General features: G+C 35.9%; 1 protein-coding gene across 1 annotated transcript in view; it reads left to right on the top strand.

The window, feature by feature from the left end:
* Window positions 1-18,734, top strand: part of Dcc (DCC netrin 1 receptor) — a 538,940-nt gene that overhangs the window by 482,430 nt on the left and 37,776 nt on the right. The window contains exons 23-25 of the mRNA XM_051201201.1: window positions 2,489-2,715; window positions 4,832-4,948; window positions 16,275-16,430. Coding sequence (XP_051057158.1) covers window positions 2,489-2,715; window positions 4,832-4,948; window positions 16,275-16,430 — 500 coding nt within the window. The remainder of the gene's footprint in view (window positions 1-2,488; window positions 2,716-4,831; window positions 4,949-16,274; window positions 16,431-18,734) is intronic.

Below are 18,734 nucleotides of genomic sequence, written 5' to 3'. Positions count from 1 at the left end.
AAAAATTTCATCTCTCTCTCTCTCTGTGTTTTTATTTCTGAGAATGGGTTTTAATTGTAGATCATTAGACCATGCTGGCCTACCACTTACTATGTAGCCCTGAAACTCATCAGCCTCCTAACGATGGATTAGAGTGTTGACCCATCTCACCTAGCTTTCCACCAGAAAAGAAATATTTTTAATATGCATGTGTGTGTGTGTGTGTGTGTGTGTGTGTGTGTGTGTGTGTGTGTGTGTTTCAGGAGACCTGAAAAGGTATCAGGTGCTGTAAAGCTGGAGTAACACATCACTGTGTATTAGGGTATTAGGAATCAAACTGGGTCCTATGAAAGATCATCAAGTGCTGCTTTGAGCCATCTCTCTGACTCCACTAAAAAGTTTTGGTCATGGTGCATGGTGCTATTCTGTGTGGGGGAATGGTACTTCTTTGAAGACAATCATGGAGATGCTGATGTCATTTAGCATCTTGGTTTGAAAGAAAGAGACAATAAGGTGATCTGTTTAACAGTAACAAAATCTTCTATACTGTCAATAGGGGTAGACAAAATATACTTCTATGAATGTCATGGATCTAATAAGGAGAGCAGGTGAAATTCAGAAAAATGGATATATATATAATGGAGGTCAGTGTTTATTGTCTTAGGCACCTAGGACTTAGGATCAACCATGGTCAGGGTCAATTTGGGGTTGCTGTCATGATACCAACCACGAAGTTGTTCAGAGGGCAGTAGAGAAGTAAAAATATGCTCTTCTCTACTAACCCACAAAGCAGCTGGTAAGTCTGAAGTTCTTTGTCTCCTGTTCTCATCAGTATACTTCAGAAAGACGGAAAAGAATGCTGGAAAGTTTCAACAAATTGTACCATCTTAACATTAATTAGAAAACATTTGCAAAGCTTCAAAGTCAGCAATTGAAAAAGCAAACTCATTCCCAATGGTTTTGCTTGGGTATATTTTTTTTTGTTGTTGTTGTTGTTTTGTTTTTGTTTTTCATTAAGATTAGCTTGTTTGGGGCCCAGGAAAAAATGACTTATTCAGTAATGTGCTTGCAATGGACAGAAATGAGGTCTTGAGTTGGATCCTTAATACTATTGTAAACCCAGGCATTGTATGTCAAGGTCTGAGAGTGTAGAGATGGACAGATATTTGGAGCTTGTTGGCAAGCCAGCCTAGCTTAATTAGTGATTTCTGGGACCCTAATTCAAAATGTGGTAGGCTGTTTTGTATGAATGACAACAAAAGTTAACTTTTGGCCTCCATGCACACACACACACACACACACACAAACACAAACACACACAAAGATTAATTTGTCTTGGTCATTTAACAAATATTGAAAGCCATTTACTTAATAAAAGGGTCACTTTTTAAATGAGAAAAGAGGAATGTACATATTTTTTAGGGACTTTTAAGGGTTTCAATCCGAGCCAGATTTTAGGTATTTGCATTCTGTTTCATTTATGTTTTTATAAGTAGAGATTAACATTTACTAAATTAGAAAACACAGTTGAAAGAAGTTCTGATGTTAACAGTGAGCCCAGTTTAAGATTTTCAACATATAGCTTCCAAAACAGATCCCCAGTTGTGTTACTGCAGTGCACAGGCAAAGGAATGCCCCACATCTCAATAAAATTTTATTTATATGATTACAAGACAGGTAGGGGCAGATCTGGCCTGTGGGATATGGTTTTGTGGATTGCCTGCTATTGGTGCAAATGGTTAATGTATAAGCACTGTGCTACTCTTTTTTTTGTACACAGATAGCATTTGACTCTCAGTAACCTTGAGATGTGATTATCACTGAAAAAGGGGGAGGCGGTAGTTAAAATCTTACTGTACCAAGTAAGAGAGATTTGAATTACATTTCCAGAGAAGATTCCGTTCTTTCTCTTCTAATTTTCAAGACAACTCTCACTGTGTTTGGATCCAGACATGACTCCAAGGGAGTGTTTTATTCATCTAGGAATGTCCTCATGAGGCCTTTTGTTTCCAAATAGCAAGGATCCCAATTGCACATTAAATCCTACAGCTGAGGTAGAGACTTTCTTCTAAGCTCTGATCTCAGCTGTTGGCACAAATTCCAACCTTTTTATTTCTATCTGCCCTTTCAAAGCTACTCCTTCATTTATCTGTGAAACAGATGTTGCAGTCAGGTACCTTATGCCCACCTCCAAAGATTGGCATATGGCTCCCTCTAACCCATTGTCACCTTGTGCATGAATCTCCAGCTGCTGAAGCTGGAGAATGGCTTCTGGCAAGCTGCTGGGACCCTAGGGATTCAGCTCAGCATCTCCTAGAAAAGTGCTGAGGTGCAGGGGGAAAAGAGAAAAGACAGCCAAGACAAGTCTGCCAATTTTGGGGCTTCGTCTGATTACTCCTGGGAGTCCTTTTGTTTCTTTGCTCTGCTACCAACCTGAACTGACAAAGGAAAGAGAGGAAGCACCATTGGAGAGAAGGACTCACACCTGCTCTCTCACTTTGTCACATAGAAAACGGGCCACCCATAGTGTGAGCAAGAGGAAGGGCAGTCAAAAGGACCTCAGACCTCCAGATCTTTGGATACATCATGAAGAAATGGAAATGAAAAATATTGAGAAGCCTTCAGGAACTGATCCTGCGGGAAGGGACTCCCCCATCCAGAGTTGCCAAGACCTCACACCAGTTAGCCACAGCCAGTCAGAAACCCAGATGGGAAGCAAAAGTGCCTCACATTCAGGTAATTATATTCTCACAAAAGTACTGTTAAGGCAATGAAGTTTGAGACTAGCCATACGTTTTCCACTTCTCAATTGTGGTGGGGTATTAAGAATTTATTCTAAATTTGTTATTGATCCATTGTTTAAAAAATTACATTAAAAACACCTGAAGAATGAAAAGTATCATTATTTTGGTATTCATTACCATGGAGATCAACTGTCATCTCCTCAACTGTCATCTCCAGTCACATTATTATGTGATCTCTCACTGGATAATGTCACTTTAAAGCTGTTGGTATACAGAACTAAATGAAGAAATGCCAATTGCTCAAGACTGAAGCATAATAAATGATATCCAGGGATCACTAAGTATTCAATAAGGTGTTCTAAAATAGGCTGATTTCTGGAGGTCATGGTATTTTCTGATTGTTTACTGGAAGTACAAAAGCACATAAAATCAACACTGCAATGTGGTTGCTAAATGCAGAACCTCTCTTTTAAAACTAGATGAAATATTTTAAATGAATGTGCAAATGGTTTCAAAATTTCTAAAACAAATATTTTAGTCACTGATTTTCAAGCACAGGTTAAATGTTCTCCTAGTCCTTAAATGTCATATTGAACAGATTCAAAGGCAGCCTGGCCATATTGAAAACTATAATCTAGAATTTAAAGGTTCTCTTTCATCATTTCTAACTAGATTTTTGAATATGGAGACTGTGTTTATAACCTGTTCTTTATATCTTCTAGGATCATCAAGCAGATTAGAATGCTAAAATGGGGCAGAAGAGTCACAGTCTGTTCTAGAATCACCTTTATGTGTTTCCCTGTTTGTTAGTCAGGTTTCCAGTATTATATTGAAAATACCTGAATAATTGAGCTATAAAGACTAAAGGTTATTCCAGCTTACAGTTTCAGGGCTTTTGATCCATGTTAGCCTGCCCTGTTGCTTTGGGCCCATGAAAACACTATCATAGTGGGAATACATGGTAGATGATCCTGGCTTACTTAATGCCAGACACAAAGGTAAGACAATGCAACACAAGGAGAGAGTGACTTCTCAAGATCCCCTGTAATGCTTTGAACCACCTAACATCTTTCTGACTGCTCCCTCATATCTCAGTAGTCCCACTAGCTGGTATCCATGATTCTAACACATTGACTTTTGAGTAACAGTTAAGAAATAGCCCTCAGAGCCCTGCCTTTCCATTCTTTGGTCACATGAGAGAAAGATGTCATGATGAAAAAGATGACTCAAATTGACTCCTATAATTCTTGACTACTTTTCTCTGAGGAGGGGCTCCTAAATAACCTATGTTGCATCTTTGATGATGCACAAGTATGAGTTCTTTACCCACACTTGTGGAATTCCTCCGTTGCCCAAGTTAATACAATTGGAAATCAGCTCTGGGCTTTCCATGCAAAGTCATGGGTCATTTGCTGTGTGAAAGTACTTAGGCAGCTTCAGTAGGAGGAACCAAACCCAAGTCTGTATGGATTCTACTCAACCAACAAGAAGCTCCTCCATCCTTGCCAAGACTAGCCATAAGGGACCTTAAATGTATTAATTATATAAATGTATGATGTCTGTTGCTAAGTTTTGGCAAAGTTTTACCTCTAAATATTTTTTAGTCCTGTATTCCTTTTCTTTTTTATTGAACTTTTAGATATCAATTCTCTACAGAGGAAAGATTCTTTCTTTTTAAATATTTTCCAGAATTAATGATTTTTGGATGTACCCATTTTCCCTTAGCAAACATGCTTGCTACTTTTGTTGAGAGTTATGTGGCTGTAACTGTGTGGCTTTGTTTCTGGGCCCTGCATTCTATTCTACATATTTCTTTTTCCACCAGTACCACATACCACATAGTTTTTGCAACTGTGCCTTTGAAAAGGTATACTTGATGTCATGTGTAGTGATATCTCCATCTTAGATCTTTATATTTTTATCTTGGTATTACATCATGCCATTCTGATGAAAACATTTATCAAATCAAAGAGATTTTCTGATGAAGTAGATAGTCTTTTAAGTATAAAATCAAATGGTTTACATATATGAATGCTTTACTTAGAGGAAGATATATTTCTTTGGAGATTATTACTATTGCTCTTATCTCCATTAAATTTTATTTTTAGGTCAAGACACTGAGGAAGCAGGAAGCTCCATGTCCACTCTGGAGAGGTCCCTTGCAGCTCGCCGAGCCACCAGGGCAAAGCTCATGATCCCCATGGAGGCTCAGTCCAACAATCCTGGTCAGTATAATTTGGTTAATATCGGGGGGGGGGGGAAGCTTTCAGTTTGCCTTGTTTCTGTAAATATCAAATCATCAGAAATAATTATCTTTTATGTGATTATTACAGGGGAATAGGAAAAATTGAAGAGTGATGCAAGCCATATCATTTATACTTATCAGTTATGTCATTGCTAATTATATCTCTGTATCACTGGTGTAAACAAACATGGTTACAATTGAAGAAATTACTTATAATAATATGAACTTCTGTTTTATAAAACTGAAGTGTCCATTGATATTATTGATCTGATTCTACCATTATCACGGCTTAATTTTTCCTACTTTAGGTGGCCAGTTTTCATGAGTACACTACCTAGCCTTATTAAAGCAAGTGTTATCAGACATTCACTCAGTCACCTCCCTTGTTGGAGGTTTCTGTCTCCCTCCTACATTCACTGAAGAAATTAGCATCTGGGGATCACTTCCTTTCCAATTACCTCAATGATCAATCTTGGTAATTACACTCTTCATGAAGACAATCCATCTGATTCCCTGAACTGTTAGTTCTTTATGGTACCTTCAGTGATATTGGCTCCTTCCCACCTCAATTCATCAATTCCATGTCACACTAAACCAATGCATAGTGTCAGTTTCCATCATCTTTCCTTCTAATGCCTTATTAATAGTTTTTTTTTTTTTTGCTCACTTATTTTATTGTTTCTTGCCAATAGTTCTTCCATACATATGAGACTGCCAATTCATTAACTCTTCTGCAATCCCTCTGTACCCATCTCCCATATGTCCTCAAGGTTTGTTTTATACCTCATCCACTTTGTTCCTCCTTCCCACCATTATTCACTTGAAAAGATAGAAAAACATCAAATGAAAAAGAAACAAAAATAATCAACCATGATTAAATTAAGAACCCCACTAATTTGTGCCCTGTTCTATCAGTTCAATGTGTCTGGAGAACAATGCTCAGTTGCCTTCTGGGAATATTCAAAGACAAGTTTCAGGTTAGCATTTATCTGGAGGTGCTTCTACATTTCATCAATTGTCTGTTATTTCATTTAACAAGATGAATGTCATAATTAATCTGATTTTTCAGAGTTCAGTATCTTCATACCAGTGTTAAAATAATATTTCTGAACACTTCAGGGTGCTGTCCAGAGTGTTTGCCTAACAGCCTTAGAGGTTTGGCTTCAGTCACCAACACCAAAACCTGAGAATGGTAGTAATAATTATCAACATCATCATCTTTATTCTTATGCCACTCCACAAAGAGAAGTGTTGAGAAAATGGTACTTTTGTTAAGACAAACCCAGTTGGCATGCTTATGTTACCGAAGGAAGATTATGTTGCTTACCCATCACACATAGGTGAATCACTCCTGTGCTTAACTCTTTCCCATGCCCCACATCAATTCTCCTCTTTACTGTTCATTGAAGTAAGCAAGTAAACATTTACATTCTGGCCTAAACCCTATTTTAAGTAATCACTCAGGATATTATTTCCCACCAACCCAAACTCCAGTACTCATTTGCACAGAAAATATAAATGTATATTTATAGTCTTCTTTCTGGTGCTTGCTTTGATTCTTTTTTTTAAATACTCCTTCTTTACTGAAACCATGGTAGCTGTTTTGTTACTTTTCTTTTGTTATGATCATACATCATGAAAAAAAAATCAATTTATAGAAGGAAGAGTTTATTTGGGCTTATCGTTCCAGGAGGAGAGTCCACAATGTTGCTAGGTGGCCAGAGTAGAAAGCTGAGAGATCACATCTCAATTGACACACACAAAGCAGATAGCAAACTGTAACTATAAGGAATATGTGAACCCTCAAAGCCTATCCCAAGTGAATGCTCCCTCAAGCAATGCCAGACCCCCTACACTCCTCAAATAGCACCACCAACTAGGGCCCCAGTATTCTAATGTCTGATTCTTTGGAGAATAGTTTTCATTTAAACCTCCACATTAGTTAAGGCTGTCAGTATATCTATGCTGTCTCATCAAATAGTCAACTCTCAGCTGCATGTGCTTAAATGTCTATATGCAGTAGGGGGCAGAAAGAGAGAAACACACACACACACACGAGAGAGAGAGAGAGAGAGAGAGAGAGAGAGAGAGAGAGAGAGAAGACACCCACAGACAGAGTAGAGGGACATGGATATAGGTCAAAGAGAGGGTGTGTTTCATTTGCACAAGAAACAAAACCTGGTGCCTTCCAATGCTCTGGCCTCAGTGGCAGCACAGGCTTCAGGAAAGTTTACTTTGTCTTTATCTTCTCAGGGAAAACAGGAAGGAACAGTAAATCTCTGAGCTAAAATATTGAGTTAATAAAACAAGAAGTTTGAGAATCTTTTAGTGCAGGGTTAGTTTAGGTTATCATTTCTGTATCTGAGAGTAAGGTAAAACCAGGGCAGGGTAATTTTTTCTATCTATCTAGGCAGCTATTAGTCAAAAACTTTGGTTGTGTGGTAATTCTATGTCATTGGATATCTGGGAATGTCTTAGATGAGGTGCTTTTGCCTGGGCCCTAAACACTGACCAAATGTCTGTCAATAAAGTTAATCACAAGAAGGCAGATCTCTCCAATTGCAATGGAGAGGGGAACAAGGACTGGATAGTGGGAAACAGGCCTCACACATAGATAAGGAATGTAATCAGTAAATTAGGACCTGTTAACAGAAAACAGCTATTTACACATAGCTAGGGAGTGTAATCAGTAAAACTCCCAATGCATGGGAGAAATTTGTTCCCAGTAACTGATCAGATGGTGCTGAACTGTGGGAAGTAAATCCGAAGTTTGTTACAGAAAGGGATAAGCTACAAGAAGAATATACAGCAAGAAACAGCCAGTTCATTCACAAGATTATAACACCAGGTACAACTTTTGCACTGGTTTCATCCATCAGGAGCATCCTTAATTCTTCTGAGTTATCTCATGATAGATGACTGTATCATTACTGTTTGATCTTGTGGTTTGTAGCAAGTTTCATACTTATATCTCATGTTAGATGTTTTTAAAAACATTTACTTATGTGTGTATCTGCCTCTGTGTGTGCATGCACAGAGGCCAGAAGGGGCAGTAGATAACTCATATATGGAGTTACAGGTGATTGTTGGACACTAGGGCTGTTATGCATGTGCTGTGTTCCAGACTCTGATCCTCACATTTGTGAAGCAAATGTTCTTCACCACTAAGATGTTGTTCTGTCACCTTGTGCTTCTTTATCCAGATTCTTTCACATTCCAAGTCCAATATATCACTACATCCTATATGCACTTCCTCAATCCATTCTATTTGCCTGATTTCTTCACCTTTTCTTCCCACTTTTATTTCTTTGATGTTAAACTCATTCTACCATTTTATATAGTCTATTGTAATATGCTTAAAATTTATCTCTCTACTTTAGCTGTTTATCTTGTGGTTAGTTATCTAGCAGCAGTGTTCCAAAATAGCTTTATCACCTCATCTTACTCCAGAATAAATGTAACTATATGAGAATCCACTACAACATGTAACCCTTCTCTCTGTGGTTAGGCAGCAGCATACACCATCTCAGGAACTAGGTAAAGGTACATACCAACAGCATTTGTTATTTTTTTCACATGGATGATTTTCTCTCTCTCTCCCTCTCTCTGTCTCTCCCTCTCTCTCTCTCTCTCTCTTTCTGTCTCTTTCTCTGTGTATGTCTGTTTCTCTTGATACCTTTTCCTTATATGCTAATACAATTTCTTTCTCTCTCTCTTTCTCTCTCTCTCTGTGTGTGTGTGTGTGTGTGTGTGTGTGTGTGTGTATAGGTGTGTGTGTGTCATATATATTGTCTTTATAATGAATGTAAAGTTTTGCCCCTGAGTACTACTGTTATGCCTAATGAAATGAGGCAAGAGGTAAGGGATTAGAGAGATTAACTAGCAAGTTCACACAGCTAGTAATTAGAGTCAGAATTCTTATTTAAGTGTTCTAGTTGTTATTATTCTCCTAGCTGCAATACCCCTCAAACTACTGTCTTCTTTCTTACATGCCTTTCACTACATAGACTAAGACTGTACTTAGCTGCCTTGTTTCTGAGAATATAATTGCTGTTTTGCTAGTAGGGAAATTCTGTCTGAACATGTTACTTCTAAAAACATAGCCATGCTTCAGGAGGTTTTAGACATTAGACTCATATATTAGTGCTCTATCCAACATGTTTCATATTCCATTGAATTTTTTCATCACAGTAAACCAACAAACAAACAATATAACCAAACACAATATTACAAACTCATCAAGGTATTAGATTATCAGATCAGATCAAATCTGGTTTCTCACTGCTAGATCTTCAGCTCTTGCCAAGGAAGAAAGATAAATGATTTCTTTACCATTTATTAACAAACAGAATCCATGCACAAATATGAAAGAATAAATTGGGAAGCTGAACAGAGTCATAAGCCACTGTTAACATCCACCACCACTTGGTGCTCCTCCAAATTAGGCCTGCGTCTTCCTCAGTCTAGTCCATCCCTAGTAAAACTCTGCCTCTTGAACTAAAATGCTCCTCTCAGTTGGCTTATGTCCATAAGCCAGGTGACATAATTCTCATAACAAAAGACTGGTTGCTGGTTCCCATGAATGTGTAGCTTTCCTCTGTGCTTTTAGAATAATGATAGAGAGTTACACCCAACAAAATTTTATGTGTTTCAAATACCAGAGCAGATATGGATGATTTGATGAATACCTTTCAAGTCACTTACTTCTTTTAGAAATGATGGCTCACTCTTTTCACTGGAATAACAGTGTTTAAAACACACTGTGGCATTTAGTACATAGAATACTACTTTATATGCTTAGATATTCAAGTCAAAATTTTCTCTTCTTTAACAGTTTGTGAATTATTTCATGACAGTGAGGCAATGTAGCCAATTCATCTTCATATTCACACATTGTACAACTTAGTACCTTGCAAAAATGGGTGCTCACTAAATATTTGTCAAATGAATGATATATATATGTGTGTGTGTGTGTGTGTGTGTGTGTGTGTGTGTGTGTGTGTGTGTGTGTGTGAATTAAATATGTCCCCTTTGTGTTTGCATCAGATTTGTGTTTGAAGGTTCATGTGTGTCAGGAATAGAGAATACCTGACAAATGTTCCAGTGTACTAAAGGTAGTTGAAATTCTTTCTGACTTTGAAAAAATAGATTTTAAAAGGAAGATAAAGTGAAATTAGTAAATGTTGAGAACTTTTGATTGTCATTCACAATTTCATTCAATTCTCACAGTATCAAATTGGAATGAGAATGCCCTGGCTGCACACAGGGGAAAAAGTCTTGGACTGTTTAAGAGCCTTTCGCCAGAATAAGGCAGCACACACTCTGAATCTCTAGTGTATACTGCTTCTTCGTAGATAAAGATGTATTTCATGCTTGCCCTTATCCACCTCTTTTAAACTTTTTTCTTTGTTTTAAATAGCTTTTGAAAGTATAATATCAGGTATAATCATGGGAATTAAGGAGGATACCAGTCCAATGCTCATTTTATCTAATGGTGTCTGCTACATACTCTCAGCTAGTTTCTGTCTGCATAATATAACTAATCTTGCCTTATTTGTATTATTTTAGTCCACATTGGTAGGACCAATCCACAATGATCAACAACTGGTTTTTCTATTATTATTTTAATTTTCTAGTATTTCATATACCCACTTTCAATCTACTAACTACTTTAAGATTTTCTTAGGAAATCCTGGCCCAATTATCCCATTCTAGACTACAATCTAGTTTTAAATAAGTACATACTATACTTACCAAAGGCTATATCCAGTTGTAGTACATCTCTGTTACCATGAACAAATGTACTATAGTATATTCATATCACACAATAACATGCCATCATAAAATGAGTCAACTAAGTGAGAAGACTATATGGAGCATTTCAAAGACATAACAAGGTAAAAGAGAAATCTAACAGATCTGTATGGGTCGTTTTATGTAAAGTGTAAAAACAAATAAAGTTATGTATGGTCTTAGACCTGCCAAGAGCAGTCAGTAGTGAAGGGAGTTTATGAATGACGGTAGGAGACAATGAAAAGTCTTTGGTTGATTTTCTTTATCGTACACTGGATGGCAAGTACAATGCATTTAAATTCAGACAGTTATGACTCACTATGCTTGGCATGTCCCAGTTTTTCCAAATGTAGCTCATTCTACAGTAAGAAATAATGACACAATAGGATACAGATTCTTTTAAATACTGTCACATTAAATTATTAGTTATTGCTTGAACATTGGCGAAATTATATCCAACAAAAAACTTTATTTCAATATGTGACCATAGTCAATTTCAGAATAATTCATAAGCAACTGCTAAATAAAATATTCTATTTCCATCCATTGTGATTGACAAAAATAGTAAATAACCTTATAATGTTAAAATTTGTAATTCAGAACATGGCAAACTATGAATATTCTCAGTATAGTATGTGAATTTGCCAGTGGCCTCTTTGCATTTACTTGGATTTAATTAGGTCTAAACTCTGTTACCAAGTTTTAGATAAACCAAAGCTATAGCATCAGTCCATTTTGTAGACATATATCAGACATTTGCTGTTCTGCTTAGGAAATCTTATTTTTTCTGGGATTACTTTTATTTCTTCTTCACATTTTTACCATATTTGTTAGTTATAATTTACTATTATAGAACAGAATTACTCAAGTGAGCTTAGAAGAAAGAGTTGTTTTTTGTTTGTTTATTTGTTTTGCTTAAGGTTCTAGAGAGAAGCTACTGGAACAGTGAGCTGAGAGGACACTTAAGGAGTTACAAGGCTATGAGCTTTCATCTGTATGACATATTTCCTCCAGTGAGGATCCAATTCCTATGTTGTTCCTATGTTGTTCTTCAACCTCCCCAAACAGACCTGTAATTGGAAACCAAATATTTAAATATTTAAGCTGAATAGGAAGACTTATCATTAAAACCACCTATAGTATGGTTATAGGCAGTATTACCTATTAGACAAAACATAATTTAATCGGATGTTGTGTTTGAGTTTTGAAAAATTTAGAGAGAATTGCTTTTAATTTTATGGGTGAACAAAGTCTACTTATTCACCAAAGATTATACTTCTTGTTTGAAAAATAATTTTTACAGTTAGTCTCCACACCCAAACAATTCTTAGCTAAAGGCCACTGATGACAATAAGAGAACAGAGTGAACAGTTCAGATATTCTGTCTCCTGCCCATAAGATGTAGGGGACAATTTTTATAGTAGCTAAGATAGTATTAAATGTCATTTTTACTGCCATTGAAGTAATTATAGCAATAAATTTGAAGGGTTAGGTATAATTTTCTAATAAGTTTACAGGATTAAAAAGTGTCATGTGCTGGCTTTTCCAGAGATCAGCCTGTTAATGTAGAGACATTAGAGAGGACAAAAGGAGAATGTCAGTGAAGATTCTCTGCAAGAATAGCAGCACAGCTGAGTACTGTGAGACTACAGTAAGGGAGAAATTGATTGGGATTACCCTTTAGATGCAAGGCTGGAGCAGGCCTTGTGAACTCTAGCACCAGTAATATTTTATGCAGATCAGGCTCAAGAAGGAGAGAATAGGTAAGCAGCTCCATTTGGTTGGAGGGAAAATTTTGCTTTACATCTCTGGAAAACTGTATTCTCAACAGCATGTGACTATCTGTGTAGCCAATGCCTATTCATTTTCTTCTATAAACTTTCAGAGTAGAAAGGGCGAGGATTTCAAAGGGGTTTGGTTTGAAGCAGATGGTATACATAAGACCACAAAAGCTCTGGGTTTTGTTTCTTATTTATTTTTATTTTATATAAATAGCATTTTTCATTTCTTTTATACACTGACTTCAGTTTCCCCTCCCTCTTCTCTTTCCCACTGGGAAAACACCTTTCCTTCTACTCTCAAAATCGTACAGTGTCATAAGCCCTTCAGGTACAAACATGAATTAAAACAGACATCTATATTAATATATATTAATTAGTATTAATATACATTAACATATACATGTGCTATAAATTAACAATCAATACATCTGTGATACTTTCTTATCAATTGATATCTGAACATCTGAAATAGGTATGAATATTTATTAGCAAGGCAAGCCACGTGAAATGTTTCAATGTTCCAAAATATATATAGGTCATTGTAGAAACCTTGCCATAAAAAGAGGCAGCATGAGAAACAGTTTCATTGCTGCTCCTTAACTCGAACATACCATTATTTTTATTGTTACATTTTCTCTATCTCAGTTCTGTCATACCTCACGTTGAGAAATATCTAGAGAGGACTTAGTTCTTAAAATTTACAGCATTAAATTTGGTGTACACCTTAGAGTTCCTGTAGGTTGCACTTAGTGATGACATTTTAAAGATGGTTGTAAAAGTTTCCAAATGCCACCATGTTAGTTCGTGGAGCTATGTATTTGTTTGTTGATGGAATTTCTTCTTGAAAACTCTCTGTGCAGCAGTGTCAGATATAAGTTCAATTGCCAGCAAGCTATGTCAGAAGAGACTTCTAGTCATATTTGGCCACAGAGCTGTGATTTATTGAAACTGAAAGATAGTATTGTTCTTTGAGCTGTTGTACATAAACACAGCAGTGTAATGAATGCGGAAAAACTCATGTGTGGGAGTATGTAGGTATATACATACATGTGTATGCGCAAGTGCAAAAATGCTCCTGTGTAAGAAAACTAATGTCTTGTGGTAAAATAATGAAAGAAATAGCAGTAAATAATATTTTATTCAAGCTATTTTTAGGCTCATATGATTGTCTCCTCACACATATACCTCAAAGCTACTGAGGATTTAACCCAGGGATGTCTTCATGCTAGATAAGCACACTATCACAAGACCATATATCCCAGCCCTCTCTTCATTATTTTGAAACAAGGTTTCACTAAGTTTCCTAAGGTGATTTTGGTATCATTCCATAGTCCAGACTGGCCTAGAACTGAAAGTCCTCCAATCTCAACTTCCTGAGTACCTGGCATTACAGGTGTGGGTCTCCAGGTTCTCACTAGGATAATAATTTTTGTGCCAGTTATCTTACAAGTAAATGCCAGCAGCTTTTGGTCCCTTCAAGAATAAACCACAGAGAATGGTGAGACAGATCATCAGTTAAAAACTTGTACATGTCTTGGGAAGGACCCAAGCTCAGCTTTCAACATGCACATCGTTGACTACCAAAAGTCTGTAACTACATCTCAAGTAAAGTCTGACTCTATGGCCTCTGTGAGCACTCACAGTCATGCAAACATATTCACACAAAGATACAAACACATACAGAATGCAATAAATCTTTAAAAATCTTTTAAATAAAAACATGAGTCAGAGATCAAAATACCTTAAAACAAAAGCTGTCATTTACTGGATATATTAATCTACACCAGGAAATAAGACAACAAGCATTTTTGACATGTGAAAATACTAAAAAATATTATCTTTCGAAACTTTTATTGTTCTCAGTGCCTTTGTACCATAGTCAGCAGCCTAAATGAAAAGTAAACTTCCTTTAGCCATTAAGGTCTCAAGGTTGTAACCTAATTTCAGTCTCTCTGGTTGTATCATTTCCTCTATGAAGATTCTATGAATTGTAGATTTTTTTTATTTATTTGTCCATATCTATTTGTCCTTATTCCAGAAGACTCTTAGAAATCTCTTTTTCCAAATGGGGGTGTTCAATATTGGCTCATAAAATAATTGCTAGTATTATAATAGTTTAATAATATTGCTTAGAAGATATGTGCAGTTGGTGGGATGGGTGTGGTTCATATATAAGGAAATGATCACTGCAACAGTAGCATGTGGTTACTTGATCAATATACCATATTTTGAAAAGAACTAAATTAACTTTTTCACACACTAACATTTTTAACTGCATAAAAATCAGATAAAATACTATTTACATCTGTTTTTTCACAAATACTTTCATTATGTTTTTACTGTTGTTATTATTACAAGTACTACTATGATAACTACTCATTCCAGGACATGAAATAATACAAATAATGGCATCAAAATTCTCCAAAGAGTTCAAATATCAAAAATACAAGTACTCTAGCAACTTCTCTTTATTACTCAACAGAAAAATAGGCTTATGTTGCTACTATACTTTGAACAACACAAAGATAGCAAAATTATAATTTCCTTTTTTTATTTATGTTGTAATCACTTGGACTTCCATCTGGTTTTATCTTGCTCTTTGATAAAAGTTTTTGTCATTTTTTCACTGATTTTCACAAATCAGTATTAAATTATACTGAGAATAATGAAGCAATTATAAAAAGAACTAAAAATGTTTTCTGTTTAGTTGTGCAGTACAGTAGCTTATTAAAATCATTTCTACAAAATGATATTATTAATAAAATGAAGAATATGATTTAAAAAATTCCCATGGGAAATTAAAAGCCATATGTATACTGAACCCAGATATGGCATTAGAATTTAAGTAATCATTTATAAAAGGAAGGCAAGTTTGACATCATAGACAAGAATATACCATTCAAACTAACCATTTCAATAGTTGGCTTAAAGAACATGTTTTGTTAACAATAGACAAAGAATACTCATCATTTTATAAGGTGATTATCAAATGATATAAATTAAAGTTTACTAAAATTGTAAAAAAATCTCATAAAATAATAAAGATCAGTAACATTTGAATAATAATATTGAGCAAAGCTATCTAAATATCAAAAACATTGCACAAGGGTTTTTCTGTGGTTTTTAGCCAGTATAACCACCCTGTTGGTATGCACAGGTAACATTCAGTTACTTTTAAATAGTGTGCACTCATCTGTATGTCTTTGAGTGTTAGAAAGATTTTATTTAAAGATAAACCCTGGTTATGGATACTGAGAGTGTGTGCTTGTGTTTATCTGTGAAGTTTGCCTCTTGACAGCAATGCATTCATTTACAGGATTAAATTATAATTCCCAACACCTGCTAAACTCACTATACAACTTATATTCCCTTTGTCAGAGCCTAATACATCTTGTTCCATGTTTCTCCTTGGAAAAAAGACTAAAACAAACAACAAAATAACTGGAATACAAAGAGTGGAGTATTGAGGCACCTCTAGTATAACAATTATTTCCTCAGAACAATGAATAATTTTAAACTGAAAGGAGGATCACCATAATAGAGTGTTTTAAAATAAGTCTTTCATATGAAAGAAGGAAGTTTATAGGAAGAATTAAGAGACTGCCATTGAATCCATGGAGGCTATACCTTGGCTTGATGGCTTCAAATTTTGTAAATAATATCCCTTTTTCTTTGATATAGACTAGGTGGATACACAGGAATTTTTAAATAACTAATGTTTTTATTTTGCAGCTGTTGTCAGTGCCATCCCTGTGCCAACACTAGAAAGTGCCCAGTATCCTGGAATCCTCCCATCTCCTACCTGTGGATATCCCCATCCCCAGTTCACTCTCCGGCCAGTACCATTCCCAACGCTGTCTGTGGATCGAGGTTTTGGAGCAGGAAGAAGTCAGTGTAATGCATTTTTTTTCTGCTTTATTGTTAAAAACATATCATCACCAACAATACCACCTCGGTGTATCGTTTTAATATTTTTTTTCTTTGGAAAGACTGGTTATGGGTGACCCTGGTACAAGAATTTTCCTTCTCAGCACACTAACCTATTGGGCTGTAGCAACATGCTCTTTCCACAGCCGACTCCACAGGGAAAAAAAAATGTGTCTGCTAGACAATAAAGTACACATGGCTCCATTACACAGTGGTGCAGTATATATTTTAAAACAATACCCTGCTAACCAGGAAGTTATAAATCAAATGGTGTAATCCAATACATTTAATGCTTGTATCTAGTGTCTGTTGGTTACGTTGAAATATTTCCACTGAGTCCCAATGAACAAATATCTGCTGAATCCTTCGTGTTCTTTAATTGCTTAAGTACTACTTACTAAACTTTTAACTATCGAAGGGGTGATGGTTGCTAGAATAAACCATCATTTATTATAAAGAGAACAAGAATAAAGAGAGACGTAAACTTTCTGTATACATCCTGTTGATTTCTCCTGTGCCGTTGAACACCCCGCCCTCCCACTTTGGGCACAGCATCTTTAAGTCGATTTTATGGCTTTCATCTCTTAGTTAAGAACAGGTGACTCAGCAGCTCGTGTGCAGGAGGAAGTTTTGTAATAGATATGATAGCACAGCAATAAAACATATTCGTGAGGTAAGCTATATTTTTCCGCAACTCAACAGGGGCAGCTCTAAAAAATCATAAATCATCCAAATGTAGCAAGGTTAAAATTAAAAGGCATCAAAAATCTGCCAGGCAAGAATTAGATTCATTTCCCTTTTCTCACTGCTCATCACATCAAAAAAATAGAGATGTGTGCTACATTTAAGGGGAGAGAGGAGTCCAAAATCACTGTAAAGGGAGGGGAATGAGAAGCATGTTGGAAATCCAACACCTACAAATTTCTGCATCTCAAAACAACTACAAATGAGAGTCTAGTCAAAATACTCCCGTTAAGTCCCTCTTTGCTTCTGAACAGAAGTCCCTTCATTTGATGATATTCTACCACCCTCCTTTCATTCTCTCTGAATGGGACACTGAAGAGGGATCTGGGGGATAACTTTGCTCTGGTCCTCCTGGCATGGCTGAGATGTTATAGGTCAGTCTTTTCTTATCAGAAAATATTTCTTTTTAGTAACTGTTGTCTTCATTTCCTTTCCAATTTTGGGGAAGCATAGTCTATAAATATATTCATCTACTCTGCCCCATGCCTATTTTTTTCCTCCTCTTGGGTCAGTATAGCATGTGTAATTGTCTCTAATTGGATCCTGGGGAGAATTATTCAAAAGTTAAACCAATGGAAAAGAAATATGCTGGTATTAAGAAATATTTCGTTCATTTGGTTGGTTTTAGTTGGTTTTGGTCTGTGATTAGAAAAAAACTTACACTTCCAAGCTCCATTTTGCCAATAGGAAGTGTGAATACTGGGGCTATATGGAAAATTTCTGTACCTCCCATCAATTTTTCTGTAAACTCCAAATAATGAAGTACATTAAAAGTTAGTTAATCAATCAAAACATTTAAATTCTTTAGTAGATTTTTAGTTTGGTAGTCTTTGAGCAGTATGATTTAGCAAATGTAGATAATCCTATATTATAATAGAAAATATTTAACAGAACAATTGTGCATCATTATACTTTCTTTGCTAAATACTTTTTAGTACTTTGCTAAATAATTTTTGAGTTCCACCCAAATTATTACAAGGCAATGAAAATTCTACCCCTGGCAATGATTTACAGATTGCTTTAAAATGTATATGTTCTTTCATTCAGCAAGTAGTTTTCAATAAATACACGTAATACAAAAGAAATATCATCTAATATGCTTCAAGCCAGTGCCTGGAAGAGAAAAGCAATGATAAAATGAATGATAAATCTTCACTTTTCTAGGAAACATAATATTCTCCAAATCATTGTCAATGATAGTTAATATCTAGCTCTTTGGTATTCGGTTCCACATGCCTCATAGAGCACTATTCAGGCTGTTCACTTTCAAAAAGAAAACACTCCATAGTTCTGGGTATGGATGCCTAATTAGTGTCCTTTAGGAGGAGAGAAAGGCATATAGAAAGAGATAAAGTTGATGTGGTTCAGGAGGAAGATACCTCTTCTCCAAAGTTATCTCAAAATCCTGGAGAACCTTAAGCCAGGAAATGCTAAAGCCCTGCCCCAAATCCTGAAGTCATAAACACAGCTGGAATTCTCAGCAACTGTAAGGAAAGGAGAGGCACACTGAAAACATTTGCA

This window comes from Phodopus roborovskii, unplaced genomic scaffold (assembly GCF_943737965.1).
Source record: "Phodopus roborovskii unplaced genomic scaffold, PHOROB, whole genome shotgun sequence".
In the NCBI taxonomy this organism is placed as follows: domain Eukaryota; kingdom Metazoa; phylum Chordata; class Mammalia; order Rodentia; family Cricetidae; genus Phodopus; species Phodopus roborovskii.
This window is presented reverse-complemented; position numbering and strand designations above follow the sequence as displayed.